Source organism: Priapulus caudatus, unplaced genomic scaffold (assembly GCF_000485595.1).
Source record: "Priapulus caudatus unplaced genomic scaffold, Priapulus_caudatus-5.0.1 Scaffold96, whole genome shotgun sequence".
NCBI lineage: Eukaryota > Metazoa > Priapulida > Priapulimorpha > Priapulimorphida > Priapulidae > Priapulus > Priapulus caudatus.
Window position 1 is genome coordinate 429,074 of NW_014577157.1, and position 26,947 is coordinate 456,020.

The 26,947-nt window shown below is 43.6% G+C and overlaps 1 protein-coding gene across 8 annotated transcripts in view; it reads right to left on the reverse strand.

Moving 5' to 3' along the window:
• Positions 1-26,947, reverse strand: part of LOC106805001 (TOX high mobility group box family member 4-like) — a 111,611-nt gene continuing 84,664 nt past the window's right edge. For 6 of the 8 annotated variants that reach the window (XM_014806453.1, XM_014806458.1, XM_014806457.1 and 3 more), the window contains 6 exons: positions 14,130-14,828; positions 10,439-10,527; positions 5,987-6,122; positions 5,440-5,667; positions 4,782-4,918; positions 1-4,460 (listed from right to left, as the gene is read on the reverse strand). In XM_014806453.1, the coding sequence (XP_014661939.1) occupies positions 4,400-4,460; positions 4,782-4,918; positions 5,440-5,667; positions 5,987-6,122; positions 10,439-10,527; positions 14,130-14,828 (1,350 nt within the window). In that variant the 3' untranslated portion in view covers positions 1-4,399. Of the gene's footprint in view, positions 4,461-4,781; positions 4,919-5,439; positions 5,668-5,986; positions 6,123-10,438; positions 10,528-14,129; positions 14,829-23,278; positions 23,627-26,947 lie in introns of those variants that run through there. The other 2 variants (XM_014806455.1, XM_014806454.1) reach the window with 2 other exon arrangements.

A 26,947-nucleotide genomic window follows, 5' to 3' on the forward strand; every position in this document is an offset into this window, starting at 1 on the left:
GTCATAATATATGTTTTTTATACCCACAACAGAACAAATGCATGCTACAAAGCACATACGTAAAGATAGCAACGAGGCATCACCGCTGCCGCACGCACCTTGGAGTCAAATCGTATGAATGAAAACTAAAAACCATTTCCCACCATACGAAATATTGATGAAACTAATACCGGCTATAGGGGTGAACACAGGGGGATTTTTCGAGAATTCTCAAGCCGAGAGTTCTGTGATCTATATTCGATTGCGTATTATCCGTTTTACAACAACCTGACAAATAATTCGCAAATTTGGCACAGGAGGACATTATTAATCGATTCGTGTGGTACTAGTGCAATTGGTTCGCACTAGTGCCAATCGCCCCTGTATGCACCCCGAACATATCGCGATCGAATACATGTGCTCATTCTTATCCAGTGACAGATGTCTAGAAAGTCATTGCAACACGACAACGCTAGTTTTGCAGCAAGTAACATACGCTACATGTTACGGCAATAAAATACGGACATGGGTCTATGCGAACACGCGATACCTGTTTGATAACATCCACCCCGAATTATTTCATATATTTATGTATATATATAATTATATATATATATTTACTCATTTACAATTTACAAAGATTATACAAAACATAAAGGTTGATCTCGATTTTGCTAAAATGGGAAAAACGTGTACATTAACGGCAGACTAGATCATGCTGACCACTCACACATTGCTAGCCGCATGCGCAGGGCTAAAGCGGGGCACACTACATCGGCATTAACCAGATTACAAACAGGAAAAAAGAGAATTCGTCTTTCTTTCCCAGAAACAAAAGTGAAACTAGAAAGATCCGTGCTAATTATCGCAGAATGCATGCGACGTAGATTGTCCAAGCGCGAGCCAGCCAACAACAGCAGCAGCTCACGACCTTTTTTACATGGCTGATTTCGAGATCTTCGTAAAATAAAATACTGACAATCGCCATATATATATATATATATATATATATATATATAAATTATAAAGTATCTAATAGAAATAGAACGAATTCAAAGCACTAACGATCGAGCAGTAGTAGTAGTTCAGCGTCTGATTGATATAATACCAATCACTATTCACAACTATATTTGGTTATATAAGCAGCCCAAGATACGAAGAATTCACACGATCGTACGTTAACCATACATAATGACGTGGTAATCCTATATGCACGATTAGCAACGAATATCTTTAAACGGCAGCACGGAATCATGCTGTCTAGCGGAGAAATGACGACACTAAATTTCACACAATCTTAAAATTGAACCGTTAAATTTAAATCTTGCTCCTCGAAGGAAGCTGACTCATACGGTGCCACGTTACTATAGGCATATGGGTTGCCCGGTTGCTTTAAATGAGTGGAAAGTTCATGAAATGTTGTCGCTGACACATCACACAATAACTGAATTATTGCAGGCGAATTTAACAACTTAACAATAACGTTCAGAGAAGTACAATATAACACTTTTTGATCTGGGAGATATTAAATCTCCAGTGGCGGTTTATACGATAGGATACCTAATTCGAACCATAACGGCTTTTTGTTCATTGTCCTCATTTATGGTTGGCAATTACTAAACATACATCCGCTTCATTGTAAGCGCGAGCCTTTATTGTCTCAGTAGCTCGTCCTCCCACTCGTTCGAACAGAGGACTTTACATATGAATATACACAGTGCAGACACGGCGAGCGGCACAAGTGGATTAAATACACGCAGCTATTATGTGTTCAGAGCTCTACTTCTCTGCTGTCACTAGAGGTCTGTCGTACATTTCTGCAGCTCTCGACGTGATGCAAAAATAAGAGCCTCAAACGATTTGCAAACGCCAGCATCCGGCAGCCATTTCGCAACAACTATCACTACTAGAAAAAGCAGCGAAGGCTCGCTTGAATAACCGCTTTGCAATATTAAAACAGCCATAACGCTAGAACGTTTGACAAAGCATTGGAAAAGCAGCCGCGCTACAGCTTTAGTCTGCAAAACGTTGCATAGTTACAGCTCATGAATTATTAAACACCGTCGTTTTTACGTGATCGTGTTGAAATAACCTACAGATGTAAAATATTGAAAAATATAGCAGGGAAACAATTAATTCAGAAATGTAACCGTAATTACAAGAAACCACATCCCCATGGGAAAAATATGTACTTCAGTATATACACCGTACACAAGAAACATTTATAGGTCCGTCCTAACAAAACGCATAGTTGCACTCCGTGAAATATTGGTATAACAGATGACACTCTCCGTCAACACGTATCGCGGGAAAAATCAGACGTGGACATCTCTTGTTCGATAAAGCGTTGTGTGTTCATCGCAGGTCTCTATTTGCCTTAAACATTTCACACCGCGTAGTCTTAACCCGAGGCGTGTTTTGCCACATCGCCTGCGAGGTTGTTCCTCGGCATCAGTGCTATTGACAGAAAGCGAGTGGTTTTGTTCTCTCGATCCGCGCCACTCGCCGCTTAAATCTCTAATCACCCCGACGGGCTATCCTGAATTCGGCGACGCGACATGAAGGGTTCATATACATCTCACGCTCAAACCCCTGTGCGAATTTTACGCGAGATAAATCGGTAGACGCGAGTCATTTGTTCTTATGCTAATACATCGAATTAGTGGTGCTAATTCAGCTTTCACAGACTTCAGCAGGAAGGATCTGATTGTTCATGGGCTAACTTTGTGAGATCTGCTTATTACGTACGTACTACAATAAACGAACAAGGAATACGTTTACGTTATTTTAATGCAGCAGCAACATTTGCATTTTTACGCGACGAATCTAGTCCGCACCTAGATGCGTGCTGTGGTGTCCGCAGGCCTGCACAAGAACCGGTAAATAACTGCAGAAACTTCAATGAAACGCATGAAATTACACGAAATAAATCCAGATCTTCTGGTGAACCGCGGCCCCCACGCGTTCTAGTTTTACGGTTTCTATCCACCCCGTTAATTGTATCGCTAGCAGCTATAGATCGCATGCTACGAGCCAACCTGACCACTGACGCGCTGAAATTACCGATCAAATATGTCCCACGCACAGAATTGTTAATACATTTCTGGCAAACATATCACATAGTAACACTGCTAGTAACGTCTACACTGCTTACTTATATAAGTGACAACAATTTAGGGCACGTCTAGATCTGGTGTACAGCCGCCAGCCACCAGTACCGTACCGTAACAGTAAATGCCCCTATCCGACCCAGCAATGCAATTCATTTCAATTCATTTCAATTCGTTTCACTCGACATATTGCCAGATACGTGTAACCCGCCGCGCTAGAGGTATATATTAATAATTGTGCTGCATTTTGCAGCACGCAGTAGTTAATTATTGTCGTTGGACTTTGGATGGTTTACGGTCATATCGCACACCTCCGACCAGAATCGTAAGCATGGTACATAACTCGTACATTAATAGGCAATAACGCGCAGTGAGAATTAAGACTGCTGAGACACGGAGTTACATAAATGTAAATCTACAGCAAGCAATGTATAACTAGCAACGGGGTCCGCACCCCACATCTAGCCACACTCACGCTCCACCGAGTACAAGATCCTTACCACACGAAAATTCCCTTGTATAATACGCGCATATTGTACTGCAAACCAACTACGATTGAAATAGAAATTTACACCTTTGCAGTGCTTGAATCACTGCCAGGACTTGCTTTTATACATTTTGATATGCACACAAAACACGGAACTATATAACGCCACTTCAACACCGTCTGTAGTGAGCAAAACAGCAATTATAATAAATACTTCTTCCATGCAGCTGCATTCACCGTTGCTTGGCAACCACAGATACCATGCGTGACATTCTCATTCCAACAGCTATCAGACCACAGAATTCGTTCGCCCGTCTGTTTATCTTCACATCTCTGACATTTGCGTGTGCAGCATTCTGTACGTTGCAGTAGAAAAATTTATACTCGTTTCGATAATAAATGTTTAAATTTACACAGAGTGTGAATAATTTTCCAGCCACATAGACTGCTAAAATACGACTTCCATTCATTCGGAAGGAAACCCAATAAAAAAATAACAATGAAATTTTAATTTACATGCATATTGCTGTACTACTGTAAGTACCACAAAAGTGAAAATTTGGGGGTAAATTCCCCACGAAAAATCACTGCGGAACAGGAAACCAAAACCATTACTTCGATCATTCTTCGGTCTCTTTTTCTTGAGCAGATTAATGTGCGCTATCATTAATCAGCGGAAAATGACTCCGCCATGGTAACTTACAGATAATATTTGTCGTTTCCACCAAATATAATTATTATATATTGTATTGCAGTCCTTCGATTACTTATGTCCTTTATACACATAAGATGCAATCAACGTCTGCTGTTGCGTAGGCTGAACTCATGTGTATAACACCGATGGTTGTTGCTGCCGTGATGCAACCCACGCCATAAACACGTCCCTAAAAACGCAAAACAGGCCAAAGTTAGCTCAAACGTTTATGACAAAATGCATAAGCGCTAGTATACCGCGTGTTTACAGCCCCACGTTTTATGGGGGAGTTCATTAACAAACAAAAGAACAGATTCATTTGGAGAAACCAAGCATCTTTGCATGTCTACGTCTAGCTCTAGTACTAAAGCCCGCGTACAGTTGCCGAGCTATAGTACTAGAGCTAGTCTACGTCATGCTTCGAAATCGTTACTATATCACCTACGATAATGGAAGCGGTCATAATGAGAGTGCTGTTATTATGCAAACATCGCGTCACGTGAGCACTCACTTGCAATGACTGACTACGCACTCGTTACTGCAGTATTCGCGGTCCCAGTCAGGGCTGTCGACGGCGAAGTTTGTGCAGCCATTGCGAATGCATCTGATCTTCCTCACGTCGAACTGTGCACCCAGTGTATTCGGCGTCTGTGCATAAGAAAAACAAATGCGCATCAAAACAATGAACCTTACATTTTTACCAAGAAAATAACCGTAATGCTAAAACTAAAGGGCAAGCCACTATTACAATGTGATCTCAGAAGGTGGATACATTTAACACCTTGATCTTATATCGTGAGGTGATTGGATGTAGCTCTAGCTGTGAAGGCCTGAGCTCGAATGCAAAACCCACATTGAAAAACTGAGCTAAAGCCCAGTAGGTAGGTGTATGTACTAAATGATGGTACGTTGTGTTACCCAGCAGGAAAATCTACTGTCGAGCCTTATTTCTATTTCTTAGTACTCTATTGTCTTAGCTAAAATTAAATGCCATTCAATTTTTTAGTACTCTCTTGTCTCAGCTAAAATTAAATGCCATTCTATTTTTTAGTACTCTCTTGTCTCAGCTAAAATTAAATGCGAGCAAAAAACCGTAGAGTTAGTCTGCAGCTGCCTTGACAGATTGTCAGGCTGACTTGTTCGGCATCCCTCCTGCATGATGCACTTACCATGCACGGTCCTTCGGGCGAGTATGTGTCCATCATTGGCGACAATTGCTGCGGTGGTGACATCGTTGTTGGCGACAGACTGGATGTCACAGACTGTGTCAGAACCTTCTTGTGTTCGCTTAGCTGCGTGGGTCCACCAAGCAGCCCCTGTGACACCAGGTTCGCCCTGTAAGCAGCCAACTGCTTCAGATATTCCTTCTTTGCGGTTTCGGTCTTCTTCTTGTATACCTGCGGCAGAAATGAAAATATATAAGACCTTAATTGTAGTTGCTGTTTGACAGTCTGTCCGAAATATATAATCAATCACAGTAATCATGTTAATGTGGCTTGCTAACCTTGCTGTTTGAACACATGGTTAGTGAATAGTAGGACACAAAAAAAGTCCCTTAACTCAATAAGATGCAGATGTTTTTTTAGAAATAAATATTTTCTAAGGTTAGTAAGGTTTTTTTTTAGAAATAAATGTCACTGAACCGTCACACGATAGTCACACCAATTTCCAAGAGTGATTAATGAGGTGGATTTTTATCTCATAAACGCCACTCACGTTCTTGTGCTCCTCATCCAAGCTGTCCCACATAGAAGCTACTATCTTGGAAACCTCGCCGAAGCTGGCCTGTGGATTCTGGCTTTTTATTGCGGCCTGTGTGTCCCGGAAGAACAGCGCGTATGCAGAGACCGGCCTGCAACAATGGGGAACAACAGCAGTTAGCCCCTGATCAGTTGTGACGGTGAAAACATATTGCACGAACCGGTCAGAATTAGGCTAATGGGAAAATGCCAGATAAGGAAGATGCATTGTCACACGTAAATGCATGTGGACAGGCTATGCCAATCTAATGCTTCATCTCAATGCGCACGGACACGCAACGCCGAAGCACTCCTGTGAATTATTGTACACGGACATACCAATACATTGCTGCAACAGATTTCTACACATAAGCGTGTAACAAGCTACGCATACACAAACATGTAGCCGCATAGCACTATTGTACATGTTAACAACATATGCACCAATATATATACATGTTAATAGTGTAATAAAGAGCCAATAATACATGTACACACAAGTGTAACACCACATACATGTACACAAACACCACATCTAGATTTGTAACGTGGGTTCATGGTAACAGCAGTAACGTGTAAGTAATATCGTACATGCACTCATGCGGCACATAGAATACTGACAAAAATAGAGCTATCTATCAACGTATATGTAATGCCATCCCACGCACAGCATATTTACATGTACCAACATACATGTACGCTATCCCACACACAGCATGTAGACAAGTAACAACGTACATGTACGCTATCCCACACACAGCATGTAGACATGTAACAACGTACATGTACGCTATCCCACACACAGCATGTAGACATGTAACAACGTACATGTACGCTATCCCACACACATGTAGACATGTAACAATGTACATGTAAACTATCCCACACACAGCATGTTGACATGTAACCACGTACATGTACACAACCGTTCTAAATTGACAGAACTAGCTTATGCTGAGAGCTGTTTCGGCTTATTTTTCTTACGAGCTGATGGATTTGATATATTTGCGGTTGACGTACGTATCATCTCTGCCAATTAATATCACCATGATCACAGCCTGGTCATTACGCCTACTTTTTGGGCAACCAATAACATTTCTTCGCTGACGAGAACAGCTGTTGAAATATTTTTATCGGCCTTGAAACAGCCTGCTGCCCACTTCACCATTCGACTTCATGATATTTTTAACCAATTGTAAATTATTTAGCATGTTATTGGCGATAGTAATCTGTGTCATACATCAGCAATGATGCGCCATAGAGTTTCTACGCGACTCGTATACGACACGTATCATTTACATGTTTGAAAACAAATTAGAAATGTACAAACTGACATTGGAGATAAGCCTGTTCCCTGTTATCTACATTTTATATACGTGGGCTATATTTAAACATCCCGTGTTTGCAGTTGGAAAAGGCATAAGCGATATAAAGACAGCAAACGCGGACTACGCCACACTATGCTATATAGTAGATCGACAATTGCGAGCATCAATATAGTCACGCAACAAAATGGCTGCAATTGTGCAACTATATTACTCGCCTCTGCAAATTATTGCGCGACGGCACGTTGCGGATCAATTCTTGCACTTTGCATGAATTGTTGATGATGGCAATTCATATCCTGCGACCGCCATTGACCATGTCGGGGAAATTTCTCGAAACTCTGCCCAAACACGCGCTAAAACCCTCCTAGTGATATTAATCACTGGCGATAACATTGCAACTGAATTCTCAATAGCGTTCCACAACATAAACGTGCATATAAGATGCAAAAGGTACTAGATTGACAGAAGGCATTTGCAGGTTATGCAGTATGTATACAAATAGAATAGAGACTCTGCATATTGCAGATGATTACATTTCTCGTGAGCACTATATCGCATACGAAGCAGCGCTTCGACTGAATATACTGGAATAATCCATCGGCTGATAATGCAAAGACGGCATATCAATTCTTCATAGAGAGGAGCATTAATGATTCAACGTTGGATTTCACGTAAACAGGAGCCACGCTTTCACTGTACCGACGCAGATAGCGACCGTGTTTAAGCGTAAGCATGCAGTCAGCAAAACAATCGTCAACATTAGATGAAGCCTCACTGGTACATACACACACTGCAATCACGCGCCCGCACGCACACGCACACACGCACGCGCACATGCACACACGCGCGCACGCGGAATCGTACCGAATCTCAAGCGACAAAGATACTCAACTTTCCGGCTTCGGCCACGGCCGGTGGGAAACTGGCATCTCGGCTACATGGAGGTGGAATGGCACGGCAATAGGGAGCATCGATACGCACTTGTACGCTACACAACAAGCCTACACTCGCCGCCGACTCGTATGGATCACAACAGGCGCAGAGTATAGCTGCCCCGGCTTAGCATGGCCGCGCTATTTCGCGTGCATTCACAGCGCTACACTGCACTGCACTGCACTGCACTGCACACAGCAGCAGCAGCGGCGGCAGTGATTATGGCTTCACCCGCTTCGCAGGCCGGCTTCAACATGCGTTCCATCCTTTGCTATTTGTACCGAACTCAGGCCATCTGTTACGCGAGTGTTTCAGGGTGCAGCACCGCCAATGGTTCTACGACCGTCAACGCCACCACCGTCATCGTCATCGTCATCGTCATCATCAACGTCATCATCAACGTCATCATCAGTAGCAGCATTAGAATCTACAGAGCCTCCTAATGAGCACTCCTCAGCACGTAGCTTGTATCCAATGTATGGCTATTATTAAACCATGAGCATAAACATGGCGGCTAATTACACGAAGGCCTGATTACACATTGCATATGTGCACAGCGCGTCGGTGATTCATCCAGTAACTGCTACTTGCTGACAGTCAACCTTTTGGGAATCCGTTACAGAAGCTTTTATAGGACATAGGCATATACATTGCGTTTCACTACCGACAGCTTGTCTGCAATGCTAATGAACACATTGGCCCGGTACCTAGTGTCACATAGGCACATGAGCATACAAACCGAACGCGTTAAATGTCCTTCCACATAACAGAAATGAAGGCTGCCCTGTTCTATAAGAGCACGTATCTATCGCCCTGGTGTCTCTCCAACTGCTATGACATAACACGCGGAATGTCGGTCAAGGTGCAATGGCTGCGCCCGTGCCAGCGTAACTCTCGCTCAACGAGGCAGACGTTTAAATCGCCTACTCGTCAGTTTACACTTTGACAAAGGCGAAACTCAATTTGCGACAGCTTCTCAGGATTTACCGATCAATATCTCTTGATAGAGAGACTCAACCATGTAATCACACATTAATCGCAAAGTCACCCTACTTAATTATGTTAATTGATCTTAATATTAACCAAGTAATTTGATTAGGTTCAATATACTTCACCATAGGATACATTATGCAAAAAACAAGCGGGTACAGCACACCAGCAATGACGACGCTCTGCTGTTTATTGGGGTTTTCTTAGTAGAATTGGAAAGTCCAGCCACATTTGAGAGGCTGTAACACACACACACACACACACACACACACACACACACACACACACACACACACACACACACACACACACACGCACGCACGCACGCACGCACGCGCGCGCGCGCGCGCACGAACGCATGTAATTAAATCTAATTTGCAATCACTGTTTTACTGTTATTCTGTACACAACACAAAAGACATGCAAAAACGCTACACACAAACGCGAGACACAAAAAACAAACAGCATATTCGCAACACCACAATGGCTACTTAGAAACGTAGCTATCCATTCTACATACAAATATTTAGGGTTGTATCCGGATAATCCAAATATCCGGATGCCAGAAATCCGGACCACACGAGAATCCGGAATTTTCGAACACTCTCAAACTTATAAAAATACTATAATAAACTAAAAATAAATAATGAATTTTTAGAAAACAAATTCTGCTTTCATTTGTTTACTGCATTTTTCTTTTACAATGTTCATTTTTTAATATGATTTCAAGCATTACACGCTCTTTTTTGAAGTGAAAATTTTTTATGTTTACATTTTTGTCAAGTGTTGATATTAATTTTCTTTAAAACTGCTCGTTTTGATAAATGAAGCATGCTGTATTTGCTAATGAATAAACTATCATAATTTATCTGTTTATTGGTTCTTTATTCCTCCTTAAGTACTGTCCGAGAATCCGGATATTCCGAAAATCCGGACTGACCCAATCACCGAGCAGTCCGGATTTCTATTGTACAAGGATTCTACTGCACATGGAAAAATATGGCATCACGAATAATAATAATTGATATTTCGTATTAACGATCACGATAGGTGCCAAGACGCGCTTTCACGAATTTGCAGCTAAGTTTCGACTTATTACGCCATCGAATTTAAACCCCGTCATCAACTACAGCATGCAGTAACAACACACTGCGGGGGATCCTTACTAGGGTACTTACTTTTGTGGTTCATTGGGATCTCGCTTCTTTTTCTTCTTGGGGCTCTTTTGTTTCTTGATCACTTTCGACGGTGGTGCTCGTTTTGACAGCTGCCAAAGAAGTAAATAGAAATCGTGAGCTTTCCGACAAGCAATGCCAACCCAATTCCATCGGCCGGAGAATAACAACGTGACAGTGAATGGCATTAATGAACTGATTAGGCTCATCATAAACACAATGCACACTTTAAAAAAAAAGGACTATTGTCATAAATCAGTGACTATATATCGTCTCATAATCTGTCATAAAAAACACAAACTACTCTCAGACAATTATATATATATAGTGATATGTATTGCAACGCTGTGGGAATGTCTGCTATACGTCCATTAGGTGTGCTACACGAACAGCTGAAATGAAATTTATTTACCAGGCTGTGATGATGACAAAATAAGTTTTTCGACAATAAATATGCTTCACGTTAGGGAGCACTGTGCAGTTCAGCTCACAACAGCAAGTTAATTTAGCAGTATATTTGAAATGACAGGTTTCAATTATTCATCAAATTAATGTAATAAATTTATTTCTACATGCAGCAGGATCGCCACAGTGTCCGCCCCGATACTGAAATGTTTTGTCATACCAAAGACTGTATGTGTTGATTACATCATATGTTTAAGCTGACACTTAATTAATTTAATTGCATAACACTTTGCACATCAATAATAATATCGCTCAAATTTCTTGCCTTAGGGCGCGCCCAGAAATGATTTCATTAGAGTAATAGCGGGTTGAGGGAGCGGGAAGTCTACACTGGATTTAAGCGTTTTGTATTGTGGCATGACATGGCATTTGTTAAAATGAAGTTTGCAGCGCGGTGTAGGCATACGCATACGGTCGCATCTGACAGTAATTGATAACGCATGATTTATCGGCGTACCCGAGAACTGTAGCGATAATAATTTAACTTGTCATTCGACAACAACGACGACGATGATTACGTAGCCGTGCTGCCGCGAGCATAGATATGAAATAGACTCCAATACTGCACACCGCAATCGATGACAAACTACATTAAATTTTACTTCGGAGTCCATCTTCAGACGAATCGCGAAGAGCCAGTGTCCTTTCTCAATCGGCGTGCTTTTCTGAATGACCGAACGGCTGAATATCTCTTGCGAATTTCCAAGGAACGAATAACAGTGTATTATCCATGTACGGGCAGATCAACGCGTGTATCAAAGTGGAGGGGGAAGGATAGAGCGAACAAAGGAAGTGTACTGTCAACATTTTTTCGACTTCAGAATGAGGTTAAATCATTATGCGTCCAACTGAAACAACCATTCGCGACCATTCGCAACCATTAGCGATTCGAAAGATAAATTGTTTTCGGACGTCCTCTCATAATGGATACACAGATATTGGATAGGAACAAATGGGACATTAATGGGCCATATATCTTTCTTAATGGAAACTGCTTTCTGAAAATTGATGACGCATGTATAAAAATCTTTATTACTCATATGTGGCAAGCTATTCGTGGCAAACAGCAAGTAATTCAAACTCGGTTGTTGAACTGTACGAAGGCGCACCCGATCAGTCACTATACACGCCAGCGTGCCCCAGGCACACTGGATTTAAGCGTAGCCTTATAAAAATATTGCAGGGCATCAACCTCGGCTCGAGCGCACCAATGCAGGGTGGAATCACGATGTGATATTAGCTACCCTGAGGGGCCAGTGAAAACAACGCATGGCACCTGCATTCATTAATGCTGCTCCACTTCTCCTGAACCTCAAAAGAAACCTATGACCAGCAAAACAATAGACCATGGCTCGAGTGAATATTAGCAGACGATACGGGAGATGCATGCGTGATGCTCGTATGCACCATCAGGTCAAATTTGCACCACTGCGAGAACCTAATAACGCCCACGAATGCTTTCCAAGTGGAATTAAGCCCCGCAGTAAGTTTGAAAGGCTTTGCGTGTTATTGCACAACGCAAGCAATTAAATCCATCAAAGCACGAGCGAAACTCAGTGTTAACATCATTTGCAAGAAGTCCCCCCCCCCCGATGATACCACTTCATTAAAAATCCCATTTCTAAAATTTCTCAGTATCATAAAAAGACTCCATCAATACTTATTTACTCTTTTTCCAGGAAGTTGAACAAGGCGGCATACTAAATAATGCTAATGTATCAAACCACGAATTTGGGGAAATAAAGAAATTGAACATTATGATGTACAAGACGTTATCATTAGTGGCACACAACTCTCTTGTTGTTCTGGAATACTCTCATTCCACCCAAATGACAGACTCTGCTAGCTGTAATTTTTTTCTTCAGATTTAAGCCCAATCATGTCATTTCTCAGTAATTGGGAGGTGGGGAAGAACGATTTTTCACTTTGTTAGAGGTAATGCACACATGGATACAATATGAGTCATAGCAAATGATTTGTGTTGTTTTATGAAAAACAGAACAAAAATTAGTAATAGTTGTACAAATGCTGCAAATTGACTACAACGGGGGCAAAAAAATCGTTACGAACACAACGCGTCTGGAAACGCATCAGCAATTGAATGGCATGCGTCACGATGATACAATTTTAATTTGTATATGGCATACACGCTACTACTCTACTATCTGATCTGATGTGAATAAAAACTATTTTTTTTATTGTATCGAATGTTCTTCGTTTTAATTCACTTTTGATCTCATCATTAGGTATGCATACTACGTACTGGCACGTCGCCGACAATCCTCTCTTCTAATCGAATTTGTATTGTCTGTGCATGATTATAGAGCTGTTAAAGACAAGGAGCCATGAAACGCATGCTAAGTAGTCGATCAGAGGGGTTTAAGTGGAACATAGGGACACTTTTGTAATGGCAGGCCACATGTATCCACGTAGGCCGGGGACACAAAGCCAACCAACGTATAAACTAGAGCATGGAGGAGAGTAAAAAGTAATTGCTTTTGATGTGGTTCGGCTTTCAAAACTAGAATTCATTTTCTAGAAATATCAAACGTTCACAACGAATGTGTGTAACATTATACGGTACTGTTACCATAGCGACAGAACAGTAAGATTGATTGCCATCATAATGGTGTTTTATAGTTGCAACCATGGTACTGTTGCCAATAAAATGTCACGGTACAATTACCATAATAATAGCATCGTAAAATTACTGCACTGCTAGTGTTGCATGATTACAAACATGACAGCCTAGTATTATCAGGATTATGAGAGAATGACATGAATAATATCTCGATGGCATGGAAAATTTGCCACTAAAGGAGGGATGAGAAAGTGGGAACCATAATCACAGAAAATAGCTGCCACCGTGATCATTTACTACGCAGAACTGTGAGAATATTGCCATCACGACTACACGAAAATTGCCAGGACGAACATACGGGACAGTTGAGAAGTCGCGCAAATCGCCATCGCGACAATCGGTGATCGCTTCTATCACGTCTAGTACGACGCGTTATGCTACGTTTACACTATCAATTTTTGTCAGCAAATCGTCCGAGTCGTGCAAAATAGAACACCATCAAATTTTAGCCGATTAGTTGGAATGCACTTGAAATCCATACGATTTGCTGACAAAAATCGATAGTGTAAACGCAGCATTAGACAGACACCGCTAGCAAATGCTCTCGGCCACGACAAGGTCACAAGTAACGCTTCCCCCGTCACTCACCTGAGAAAGCGGCAGACTGTCGTCACTGCTCTCGCTCGTCGGAGAGCTCGATGATGATTGGCTCGGCGACTTCAACGTGGCCGCCGAATGTCCGAGCGGCGACGACGTCTGCTGCTGGTTCGGCGACAAGCCCTGTGATTGGCCGGCGCCCCGCGGCGGCGGTGACATCATCTGCCCGCTCGCCGTCGTCATGACAGTCTGCTGCACGAGGCCCGGCTGCGGGAAGCGCTGCGACATCGGCTGCTGACGCGCGTTCCCCGCCACTGTCCTGTAACCGCCGCCTACAGACTGCGTCGTCAACATGAACATCGCCTGCTGCTGGCCGACAGAGGGCGCCGTCGATGCGCTGAACGCCGCCATCTGGTGGGACTGCGGCTGCTGCGGCCGCGACGGCGTCGTCGTCGTCATGAACGGCGCGTCGAGCTGCACGATCTCCGTGAAGACCTCGTCGAGGATCTGCGGGATGTTGTCGAGGTTCTGCGTCGGGAACTGCGGGTTGATGTTGAAGTCGAGCGTGTGCGCGTCGGCCAGGATCGGGCAGCCCCCGCCGCCGCCACCCCCGCCGGAGAAGTCCGAGTAAGGCACGTTAGCTACGTGGTTCAGCATACCGTCGCCGGTCGTAGTCGCCGCCCCGCTCTGTTCGCCCGCGATCACCGGGATGTCAAAGTCGTCGTCCGCCAAGGTCGGCGCGTGGAACGTCTGCGATGAGAAAAGTCAGCGGGGTCAAACGAGAGAAGGATCGGAATAGAAAAACCCCTAGAATTCCTGCAGAACTAAGCTAATTTATGCTTTTAATGCGAAGACTTGTGGGGACACGGCATTTGTTCTCGAGTACTGCTAACTTGGCTCGCGTGCGAAAAAGAGCAGCGTTTACACTACAGCAAAGTAGGCTTAGTAAAAGACTAATCGGAAAACAAATGTTTTAACAGTTTCTACGAATATTACACACTCTAAACAGGCACACGCACAGAATCTAGAAAAAGGACCGACTGCCGACACTAATGCAAAATTCTGGTCCTGGACGACATGTAATCGTATACTCGGAGGTAATTAAATTCAGAGTAGATTGTAAATTACAATGTAAATTAATGAAAGCATAGAGCCATATTTAATCATTTACGCATTAACGAAAATGCCTATCAAAGCAAATGAATTTTCAATGATCTTAGGAACTATCGTAAAAACCCTGTTAGTTTTAACAGCGCAATCAAATGTAAGACGATTAAAAACAGAAATTGATGAAGTAAAATATGGGAACACTAACATGCCTGAGAAACAAACGTTGTCAATACAAAAAAATACAATAGATAATTCATGTAAATTTACGTAAATTGTTATACGTCTGTTAATTCGTTCAATCAGTAATGAGAGCATTCATATAAGTATGTAAGCCTATAGTACAATCCCCCAAGCACACCAATGTTATAATAACCCGTGGCACGAGCAGAAGTAAGCTACTGTAAGCACTAATTAGCCATAGCGCAGTGAGCAAAGTTGCCGGTACCTAAACATGACTTTTGGTTCAAAAGCAGGGTTGATATACCGAAAATAATTATACTAGTATCCTACACATTTTTATTGTGTTTAATAGATTGTCATCTATAAATTAACTCGTAGCATAAACAGTGAGATTGGTAAAGTGCAAAAAGGATATAGGTCAAATGACTACATAATATTATATATATATATATATATATATTATTATATATATATAAACCTCATAAATATTGATTCTACGGCCATAGCTTTATCCAAATAATATGTAAGTGGTTTATGAATCCCCTAGAGTGCTCTGCGAATATTATCACGTGCAATAAGAGCAGAGCAGCATCGTCAGGCATTCCGATATTTGTAGCTATAGAAGTGTATATCAACCAACAGTCAAAACATTTGGCTGTTTACTACAGCAACCATATCCGGCTGCAAGTAAAATCCTTCCCCTGGGAAATGGGCAATCGAAATGCCACGTAACATGCTTATAACTCAATGATTATGAATGTTTTATGCAGACGCAGCAGCGAGGAGCTGCTGTTGATATTCAGAATTGGTTACGTTCAACTAACCCATTATTTTAATTCAATCAGGCAGTATGAATGGTTCACTGGCAATCGATGATTGTGATGCAACCAGCTATGATGCCAGTCAATATAGTCTTATTTAATATGCGAAACCTAATAGGTGTTCATGCACCAGCAGATGGCTGCTCTATAATATCCTTATTCCGGGATGGATATTGGCTAGTTTGGCTACTAGATGGAAGAATGACAACGCTTCCCTTTTTATACTCACTAGCACTACAGTCGAATATCAACCTCTGTACTGGGAATAGATTTTTTACAGTGACGGCAATATGTTTGATTAGGTGTATTGTTCGCTGGAAGTCTTGCAACTTTGCTGAACGCCTGAGCGACAGCGCACCCATAAACGCATTACTGGAAATGCCTAGTTTCCATTAGGTCTATTGACAGCGCTTTTTAAACAAAAAAGCGTACACACAGTTGCAGTGTCACAAACAAAATGACGATGAGTGCATGTCACGACCATCTGCACATGTTTTCCTTCGTCGTATAACAATGTGGGGTTGTTCTGTCTCACGCGACCTTCCGACAACATCCACCATTTGTGTAAACGCATAATTAGCCGATGACGTATCAACATATTGTGCTACATTAGTTTTGAATCAGCTGACGCACACAGAGACGCAAACGCACGCACGTACACATACAGGCGCAGGCGCGCGTGCACGGACGCACGCACACACGTGACATATTTCTATAAATATGAACAAATCAGCATCTTGCAATAGATGCTGGTTGCTATGGAAACTTGGATCTACAATTGCGACGCACAGCACAGCGATGGCGCATGCGGCCGATTCTAAAGTTTCTCGCATTACTAAGCAGGTACTTGTGGCCACAGTTGCCACAGTGAACTATCCAATGATATGCTAGTATTTTTACGCGGAGAAGACGACACCGTTCCAGCCGCCGTCATCAGTAAATCTTCGAGCATCATCCGGTCGCAATCTAAAATGCGTAACTACTCGCCACTGAGTACTGGCTTCATTTGTATTCCACCGCAGAGCATCCCTCTTTTTGCCGAGAAAATCTACTGTTCATTGTCCAAGTGAAATGACAATAATTTTTGCAAACGACGTGAATTTGCAATGACAGAAAAGCGAATAATATTTACATAACAAATGAAAGGCTCAATGGTCTGGCAAATCAATCGAGACGACTTCATTAAACTGCTTCGATTTAACACTAGTATATGAAATGGGACTTTTTCACTGCTCGTAATTAATAAACATTTGATGGCATTGATGGGAGACAGTATTTGCATGTTTAGAGGAAGCTCATTGAACATTCCCAAATTAATATAGTTTCAGTCTGTGATATTGTATAATGTAAAATATTTGTCGTGCAAATAAATGCAAGTTTCAATCGACAATAGATAGAAACACAATATTATACGTCAGCAAGATTATCTTCTATATATCTGCTAGTGGCTGCGAACGTCAGCCGGGTGCATTCAGAGAACTCGTAGCAAAACCATTACTGAAATGGATGTAATGGACCAAGATGTGACATTTTCAACTAGGGAGACGAATCATTTTAAAACCGTGGAAAGCTCTGATGCTCCAGAGTAAATATTTTAAGCTTAACGTTATGCTGCTGTATATAACCGTGTAGGCAAGTAGACATTCAATAGGTTGGCAACCATTTGAAATGGCAACCTTGACACCATTTAGTTAATGGAGCAGCCTCTCTTTCCCGCTTGAGAGGGGGAGGGTGATGGGTGGGAGGGCGGGTGGTTGGGGGGGGTAGAAGAAGACGAGGGGGAGCGAGCGAGAAAGGAGGGAGGGAGATAAGTGGCTATAAATGTCGAATGCAATTATATCACGCTACATGTTATATCAGTAACATATCACAGCAGCTAGGGTATATTGACACACACACACGCCGCCCAAACACAAAAGACAATTTTAGATGGCCTAGTTACAGCCAGCAAAAAATATTGGGATGCCGAAACCCAATCAAGTTGCATCATCTAGAGTAATTTAAAGACATCCAGCTTAAGTAATGTGTTTGAGAGCCGGCGGCTGGCGCGGCCAAGCACGCAGTACGCGCAACTCGTGACTGCGAGCGCACTAGACTAGATAATCGAACGCTCCTCGGCGGCTGCCAAATAAATTAAAATCAAAAACAGAAGATTCCCTAATTGCGACTTAATCGCGTCGTAATGCGAGGTAGCTGCAATTGGCCGCAAACAGCAATTTGCGGCTTAGAGGCTCTAGCTAGCCGCTGCGAGCAAGGATATTGGCTAATGGCGGCCACAATTCTACAGCAAACTGTCAGTGGGTTAATGCAGTAAAAAAGTGGCAATTATGCTCATTAATGTGAAGCGACGAGAGAAAAAGAGGGGCTTCAGTCCCTCTGCGAATTACCTAATTGAAGAGAAACTCGCCAAATAAACCACTTCGGGCGCTCAAAAATGTCACTTAACACGTGTCGCTTTATATGCGCGAATGAATTCCATCCGCGAGCACATGCTCGCTCACCACGCCAGCAGCTACACAGGCTCACAACGCGCAACCGATTGACCAGGAGGGAAATCCGGAGGTTCGGACTGCAAGCAGCTCTGACACGAGCGATGTCGTGCTATCAAAAATCGGGCGCACTCCCACGAGTGATGTGACTGCCCCCCACAAAGCTACTCGACGACCGCCTGGTGCACGTTGCAATCTGCCTGGCACTTAACGACGGACGGATTCTAGAGCAGCACGCTAATTACACATTATACGTCGAGTAATTACATATATGCAAATCGCACGCATGGGCGTGAACATCGCGCGACAACCATTGCATGCACGAAGTCATTATTATATTCAAGACAATAGCGTCTCTCAATGTGCCAAACAAATTAAAGACGGCCGATGGCATATACTCGAAAGACAGAAAGACAGGTATGACTAATTCGTATCAAACATGACGCAAATAGCAGAAAGATTAGCCAGGCGTTCGCATATAGCAATAGCGCAACAAAACAATGTGCAGCGGTAAGTGCATTTGCAACCACAACCGATTAATCAAAAGACTCACGCGCCCTCGGTTTACTGCAGCGAAATCTTAACCAGAAACTGTTTACAACAACGTCGGGTATACAGACCACACCAGAAATTTCCTTAACATCCATTAATAATTGAAACGCTAACTGTTTCCCCACACAAAGGGGTCTGATCGGCTCACTCGGGCACATGGGTTTCAGTTAATGTGCGCATTATTTCATAGCACTCAAAACTGGCGACTTAATTGCTGCTAAATAAACATTTGATTGTGTAGTGGAGATTTGCCGCAAGCGGTCACTGCCCACTTGCGTCAATAAACAGAGCCACACACCCACTGGGTGGGGTGGGGGTACGAAATGCCAGTTTGTGAAACAACCATTCAAGCTCAGCGATACAACATATCCGACTGGCAGTAAAACCTAATAAATGATTCGCAAACATCATTTGCTGCTGTCTCCGTCCGTACAGAGTACCCATTAGGTAAGCCTGAAGGGATCTGTGAGGGAGCCTCAAATATTTAAAGCTACATGATCAACAGCTGTGTGTCCAACTGTATAGACATTAGCGATTGGCCATCCGCGAGAGGTTTACTTTACGAGTTCTTAACTTGTTACTGTGTAAAAAGACGTAGGATTGCCAAGTGGTGCCCCAGTTAGTTTTTTCATGGATAAGAGTTTTACTTGACTTGCTTGCAGGTAAAGCTAGTTAAAAGCTTGATGGCACTGTTCATTTTAGGTTTTTGCTCCGCCATCAGCACCGCCCCCAATTACGCACACGCACGATCGCAGACACGCGTACACGCACACGCACACGCTCACGCACACGCACACACACACCAGCGCAAATCTGATAAGGCCGTGACTTACATGAGAACAAGCGATGGTCACCTTTTGAGGTTGTTGTTGATATCACTGACGCGCGTCGGGCTGTGAGGCGCGCAGCACCGTCGCCTATAGCTGCTATATAGATCCCACCGGCTACTACACTGCTGCGTACGTATATGAATATCAGGAGTTAATAATGACAATTTGTCATTATTAACTCCTGATGAATATGTATATCTCTTCGTGAGCCGCTGGCCGCAAAAGTCTACTTGGCTGTAGCGAGGTGTGGGAGATTCCACACGGAGGGAGGTCGCGGAAAGGGGACAGGATCCCGTGGGAGGACGGTAGGAGAAGCCATCGGGAGCGAGAAGGCGGCGGGAGGAGCCCTTGGGAGGGCGACAGAAGAAGCCATTGGGAGCGAGGAGCCCTTGGGAAAGCGACAGGAGAAGCCATCGGGAGGGAGGAGCCGGAGGGAGGAGGAGGCGGCGGCTAGAGGAGGCGGTGAGAGATGGGAAGCACGACCTCACAGTGCGCATCGCTGCAGGACCGAGAAAGAGCATCTTCATCTGTCGCAGATTGCTGCTTCAACATCGCAACTCTTACATGTGGAGCGGGCTCTCGGCTTACCTTTTTTTGCGTCCCGAGAAAATGCACGTCTTCTGCATATGCGCGCGCACACACCCGGAAGCTGGCACGTCTCTCTAATCGCGAAATCTCGACGTCACGTCACTTCGAATACGTATCAGACCTACGGCACTAATAGAATGATGAATCATAGGATATGCTACCCAGGAGAGGCCCCCTGAATAGCCGTTTACTTATTGATGTTTTGGATATCAAACAGCTAAATGAAAGGCAGAATGGGGAAGCATGTACAAGCATGAAACATTCCCCTTTCAGTAAACGATATGCTGTCGTCGTCGTTGCGCTGGCCCATGATTTAGCATCGAGTGGATTGCTATCAGCAACGACAATTTATTATGTTACATTTCATTTCCCTTCCATACAGATGCTGCCGCTACGATATTATTTCTCACCGAAATCAGGTTAATGGCGATTTTAGTAGGAGATGCGCTAACGGTTTATGGCCCACTAAAACGTACTGGGAACATTGCTTGCAATCTCCTCTCAAGCAGAATTACGTAAAATTCGACACAGGCTGCAGGGGAAAACCTTATGAACAAGTGTTTTCTTTACGAATGGATACAGCTGCGCTGATCGTTGATAATGTATCCCACAAAAGAACACGCTAGCCGAGACACGCTATGCGTCAGCAATTTCAAAAGAGCCAAAATCTTTAGATTATATACGCGAATCACATTTCTGCTACGTGGTAAGCAGACCATCGCATACAAATTATTAACTTATTTCCCGAGAAGAATGCTGCCCATGAGGCAAAACCCGAAACCACTATTAGTTTGCGTAACTAGTTGCTAGCAGGAAAATCGATTGGTTTTTGAAGAGCTCACAAATAAATTAACGACATACTTTCTCGGCAATCTAAAGATTGAGGTAATGTTGCTGCGGATCAATAACAGGCCTTTTCAACATTCTCAGCGAGCAATTAACACACTTTCCATCTGTCATACCCTGCCTTCCTCGGGCGCAATTGGTTCCCGAATTGCGGCAGCGACGAAAGCGCGCTCGCCACGCAGGGTGATGCTACAGTTGGCAATTTCCAACGAGTTTGCGAAAGATACTGTTCTCACGGCCACGTGATGAACCACGGGCCTGCACACACACACACACACACGCACACGCACACGCACACGCACACATACACGCGCACACACACGCGCGCACGCACGCACGCACGAACGCACGCACGCACGCACGCACACATACACACACGCACGCGCGCACGTACACACGCACATACACACGCACGCACGCGCGCACGTACACACGCTCACACGCACACACACGCCCGCACACACGCACGCTCCCATATAAACCTACGCATCACGTGCATGCGGCGACGCAACACCGCAATGGTCCAGTCCTTGACAAGGTTTTAAAACACGGTAAAATATGTAATCACAACGCGGCCGCGCAAACAACCACATGCTTTGCAGAATAACATTACGCCCAACTTAGAGCAACATGGTCCTCAACGACTTCGGTAATAAAGTCTGCAGTGAAGGACGGACGGGAGCTAGTACAGCCCCAGCGTGTAACGTCCATCTGTCATGGGCTGCTGTACCTGGCGCAGCTGAGCGACGTTCTCACGCTCACCTGTGCTAACACAACTGCGCGCTTACCTTCCGAAATAGCGGTGCGTAATTTACATAATCAGCGGCCGGCAGCCGACGCGGAATTTATTCGCCAACCCAAATTACCAGGACTTTTATAACCAAATATATGGCTATCATGTCTCACAATATGAAGACGGCAACTTAGTTTTCAACTGAGCAATATCTAGATCCACGCTAACTGCGAAATATTGACGAAAGGTTATCAGTTGTAACGACTTGCAAAATCAATTAAGAATCTGCACACGGGCAAACATATACGTATAACATACTTACTCTTCAGATTAGGTACCCAACCCCCTGCAAGAGTTCATCAGTATACGAGACGGGCAGACGTGAAAAACGTAAAAGAAAGTAAACCTCAATGTAACGGCAAAACCTAGGAATACTATTATGCGCGATCGGGAATAATAGCCAGCGTTGAAACGCAGTGAAACTAAATCATGTGCAGCAAACTATATAATGCTACTAGCGTAAGTCAGACACGCCTGTACGTCGTTTGGACAGGTATGTCATCTTGTCGACAGCTCTCAAAGGATCCCCATTTCATCTCACATTGAGGCATACCTATTACCAATCTCATGAATACTGCATTTTATTTCATGGAATTATGTAAAAACACATCACTGTACATATGTTAATTCTCAGATTCGAAGTCTAATTTCCGACCACTTCCGACGAGTTCATTCACCGTCGTCTTTATGGCATGCTCGCCATTGAATGGAAAGAATACACATTCAAAATGCAGTATTTTCCTTCCATCCTTCCGTTTTATTACATTACGCTTGCTCATCTGCGTCACTTGGTTGGAAGAAGCTTCATGAAATTCTCATGCCTCGATGGGCGAGTGCGCTAGCTGCCATTCACGCCCCCTAACCAGTACGACAACAACTGGTCTATTATACATGTCGCATTGTGCCGTTAGCCTCGTTGCTACACTCAACAACTTTTCGGATTAGATTTCACAAATATCTCTGAATGCCCGCTGCCTCCGCGACTACCTACCTCTACAGCGGGTACCATAAGCAGGTTTCTTAAGATCATCTTTCGCTGCACACAAATCGCGAGATTCCTGTAATCCGTCAGCGCAAACGCGCCCGTGCTGACTGCGCCGCGTCGCAACTCCGATCCGGACGAAGACGACGACGCCACGACTTTGGCGACGTAACAAGCAACACTCCAACCGTGCTCTCCCCGGCAATATCACAGCTCTCTCTCTCTCGCGCGCTCTCTCTCTCTCTCGCGCTCGCTCTCTCTGGACACCGCGGCCGCCTAACGAAATCAATCACTGCACACACACGGACACACGCACGTATACGCACGAATATACACACACGCACGCACGGGCACACGCACGTATGCGCACGAATATACACACACGCACGCACGGGCACACGCACGTATGCGCACGAATATACACACGCACGCACGTATACACACACGCACGCACGGGCACACGCAGGTATGCGCACGAATATACACCCACGCACGGACACGCACGCACGCACGTGTTTACGTCGCTCCTCGTTCGGCGTCCGACGCGGCAGCAGCGCGAAAGTGAGAAAGCTCGTGCGGTCGAGCGAAGTGCCGTTACGCGAACCCGCCGGTGACAGCGGCGGCAGCGGGTAACGGGACCAGCGCCACGCCTCCGCGCTGCCGATGATGCGACACAGTCGGCTGACGCTGCGACAGATTGCACAACGACGTTTGCATTCCTGCTCGGCGACACCTCGACACCAACAATTCTTATCGGAAGGATATATATATCTAACTAATCACCACGGTAGCACCGTGTGCATGTGAGCTGGTGGCAAGCAGGCTCTCCTTTTCTCTCTCTCTCTCTCTCTCTCTCTCTCTCTCTCCTTCTCTCTCTCTCTCTCTCTCTCTCTCTCTCTCTCTCTCTCTCACATTCTCTCTCGCTTTCTCTTTTTCTCGCTTGCTCGCGCTCTCTTTCCTTCCCTCTTTCTTTCTCGCTTACTGCTACGTACCCCTCTCCTCTCACCTACGCTATCTCACTCACTACGTATGCATCCCTATCTCGAACATCTATACACCTGTCGCTGCAGTCACACAAGATGGTCCTTCGCACAGCACTACAAACATTGGCACACACTACACCGCGCACAAACTACGCATCGCAACCACAACCCGCCCGCAGCAAAAATACCGCTGACCCAGAAAGGCAGACGGTGTTGCAAAATCATGCTTTAATGCATTCTGAGTGGCTGGGGAGATTAAATCGGGCCTTTGACTAAATTTGTAGGCGGTTTAGTCCGTATGCAAATACAGTAATCGCATAACAGCAACATGCCAAGCACGCAAGCCTTCGAAATCGTTACTCGTAATTTTGAGGCCTAATTAAAAGCTCTGCGGGGTGTGTCACATCTCGCAACCAGAGCTTCCCAGCCGTCATTATAACGCTCATCAATGCAACATCAGATGATGCCGCCTAGGAAAACTAAAGTACGTTTAAGTGCTATCTAATTACCACGGATAAGATAGCACCTGGGAAAATTACGCGCAATTTATTCCTGGCAGCACCTAGTTTAGAAACAACTGTTAGCTACCGCTCGGGTAGCTGAAAAAATCTCAAGGAGAAAAGTTTCAATCTGACAACGCAAATACGTAAGCCATACAAAATAGAAAAACCGCTGTCAACGTATATTATCCCCGAACGATGAAAGGAAATGGGGAGAAATCGTCAAAAGCAAATGAAAAATGTAATCCTCAACATAATTACGTATTAGACTGCAGAATTAAATCAACACGAAATTGAAAATAGGAATTTGACAGGAAAAATCATTATTGATATGATTACGGCTTTAAAGCGGCGATCAGGCGTTGCCATGCATGGTCAGAGGTTGGCAGCGAAAATGCGAGCACACAGTATCACAACTACATTTAATAAGAAACAACATTGTCACAATCACGCGCGTTCAATACAAAAATACGCAAACAACGCCGTGCCAAGTCAAAATAAATGCAGCGAAAATCCCATTGCGAAACTCATCACACAAAACCACTTAGGAATATTCAACCTCACCCGCACACATACCCGCAAAAATGAAGCTTTGTGCAACTATAATGAATTTGTGTCCCAGCCTAAATGTCAGAAACAGCTTTCATGTTGCTCAAATCTTGCATGTCGTGATTAATGATACGTTCCACTAATCACGGTATAATGTAGGCACCACCGTGATTTGTCGTCCATAAATACAGGAAGCTTGCTTTATCATAAATACGCGAAAATATCCGAGAAATACTCACTATGGTGCGCTCGTATACTAGACAGGCGTAGTATGATTAAAGAACGTGTAATTGCCAGTTGCACTTGTCAAAAATAGCATTTCGCCATTAATCAGAGTGGTTGACATGCCTCAAGGCCTCTTACAAATGATTTTTCACGGAGCATACGCACCTGTCCTTGCTAGAGGCACTGTGGTCTATCAAACACCCGTTTCACCTATTACTTAACGTTTCCTTTCACTTAACTAATGGCTAGGCCGAAATAAACAACTGCACACCACAGCGCATTTCACATATTACCACCTGCTACGTTACTGCCAAATGCTTGCTAGTCATTGGTTTGTGCGTATTGCATTCAAGACTTTATCGATCTGTTTACAGACAGAGTTAGTAATATCACGGAGGAATTTTACAGGCATGATTATTTCTACCGGTCAGTGCTTAAAATTGCTTAGTCGATTTATTGATTTCAAGTATCTATCTATCTATCTATCTATCTATCTATCTATCTATCTATCTATCTCTATATCTATCTCTATATCTATCTCTATATCTATCTCTATATCTATTCTATATCTATATCTATATCTATATCTATATCTATATCTATATCTATATCTATATCTATATCTATATCTATATCTATATCTATATCTATATCTATATCTATATCTATATCTATATCTATATCTATATCTACTATCTATATCTATATCTATATCCATATCTATATCTATATCGATTAGAATGTAGTCTTGCTTTATTATATCATTAATTTAGATAACAGTGAGTTCTGGTGGCCATCAACAATAAACAATTAATTTTACTTACGGGAAGGTGCATACATAAAGAAAAAACGGACCGTTGTGACGTTACGCTGGGGACTCATATTACAGGAATGATTTTCCGTAGGTGTTCCGCTTGCGATTAGCAGGTATAGCAGTGTGCCCAAGTACTCATATCATACATGCTATATACATATATCATAATTTCCACGATTTTTTTAATGAAGACATCCGAAATGAATCTGATTACTCACTTCGATGTCGGCATTCAATAAAAGTAAAACTGGCTAAAAAAAAAGGACCATGGCGTTACTATCGCATGCTGTGTTATAGATGGGCCAGCGGCTGCCCTTAGAGACACATGCCACTGGTCCTTCATTACCACAGCGGAAAACGCGACCTCGCTAGTACCGTAACGATGAATTATATTACTGTCACAAATAAATCAGTGGAACCAAAAAGTGACTACTGTGACAAGTGATCTAGTATAAACAGGCTAACGGCAACAACACGAGGAAGGCAGCTGAGTAAAGTTATAACGCGTTATAACGCAACACACACACACACAAACACACACACACACACACACACACACACACACACACACACACACACACACACACACACACACACACACACACAC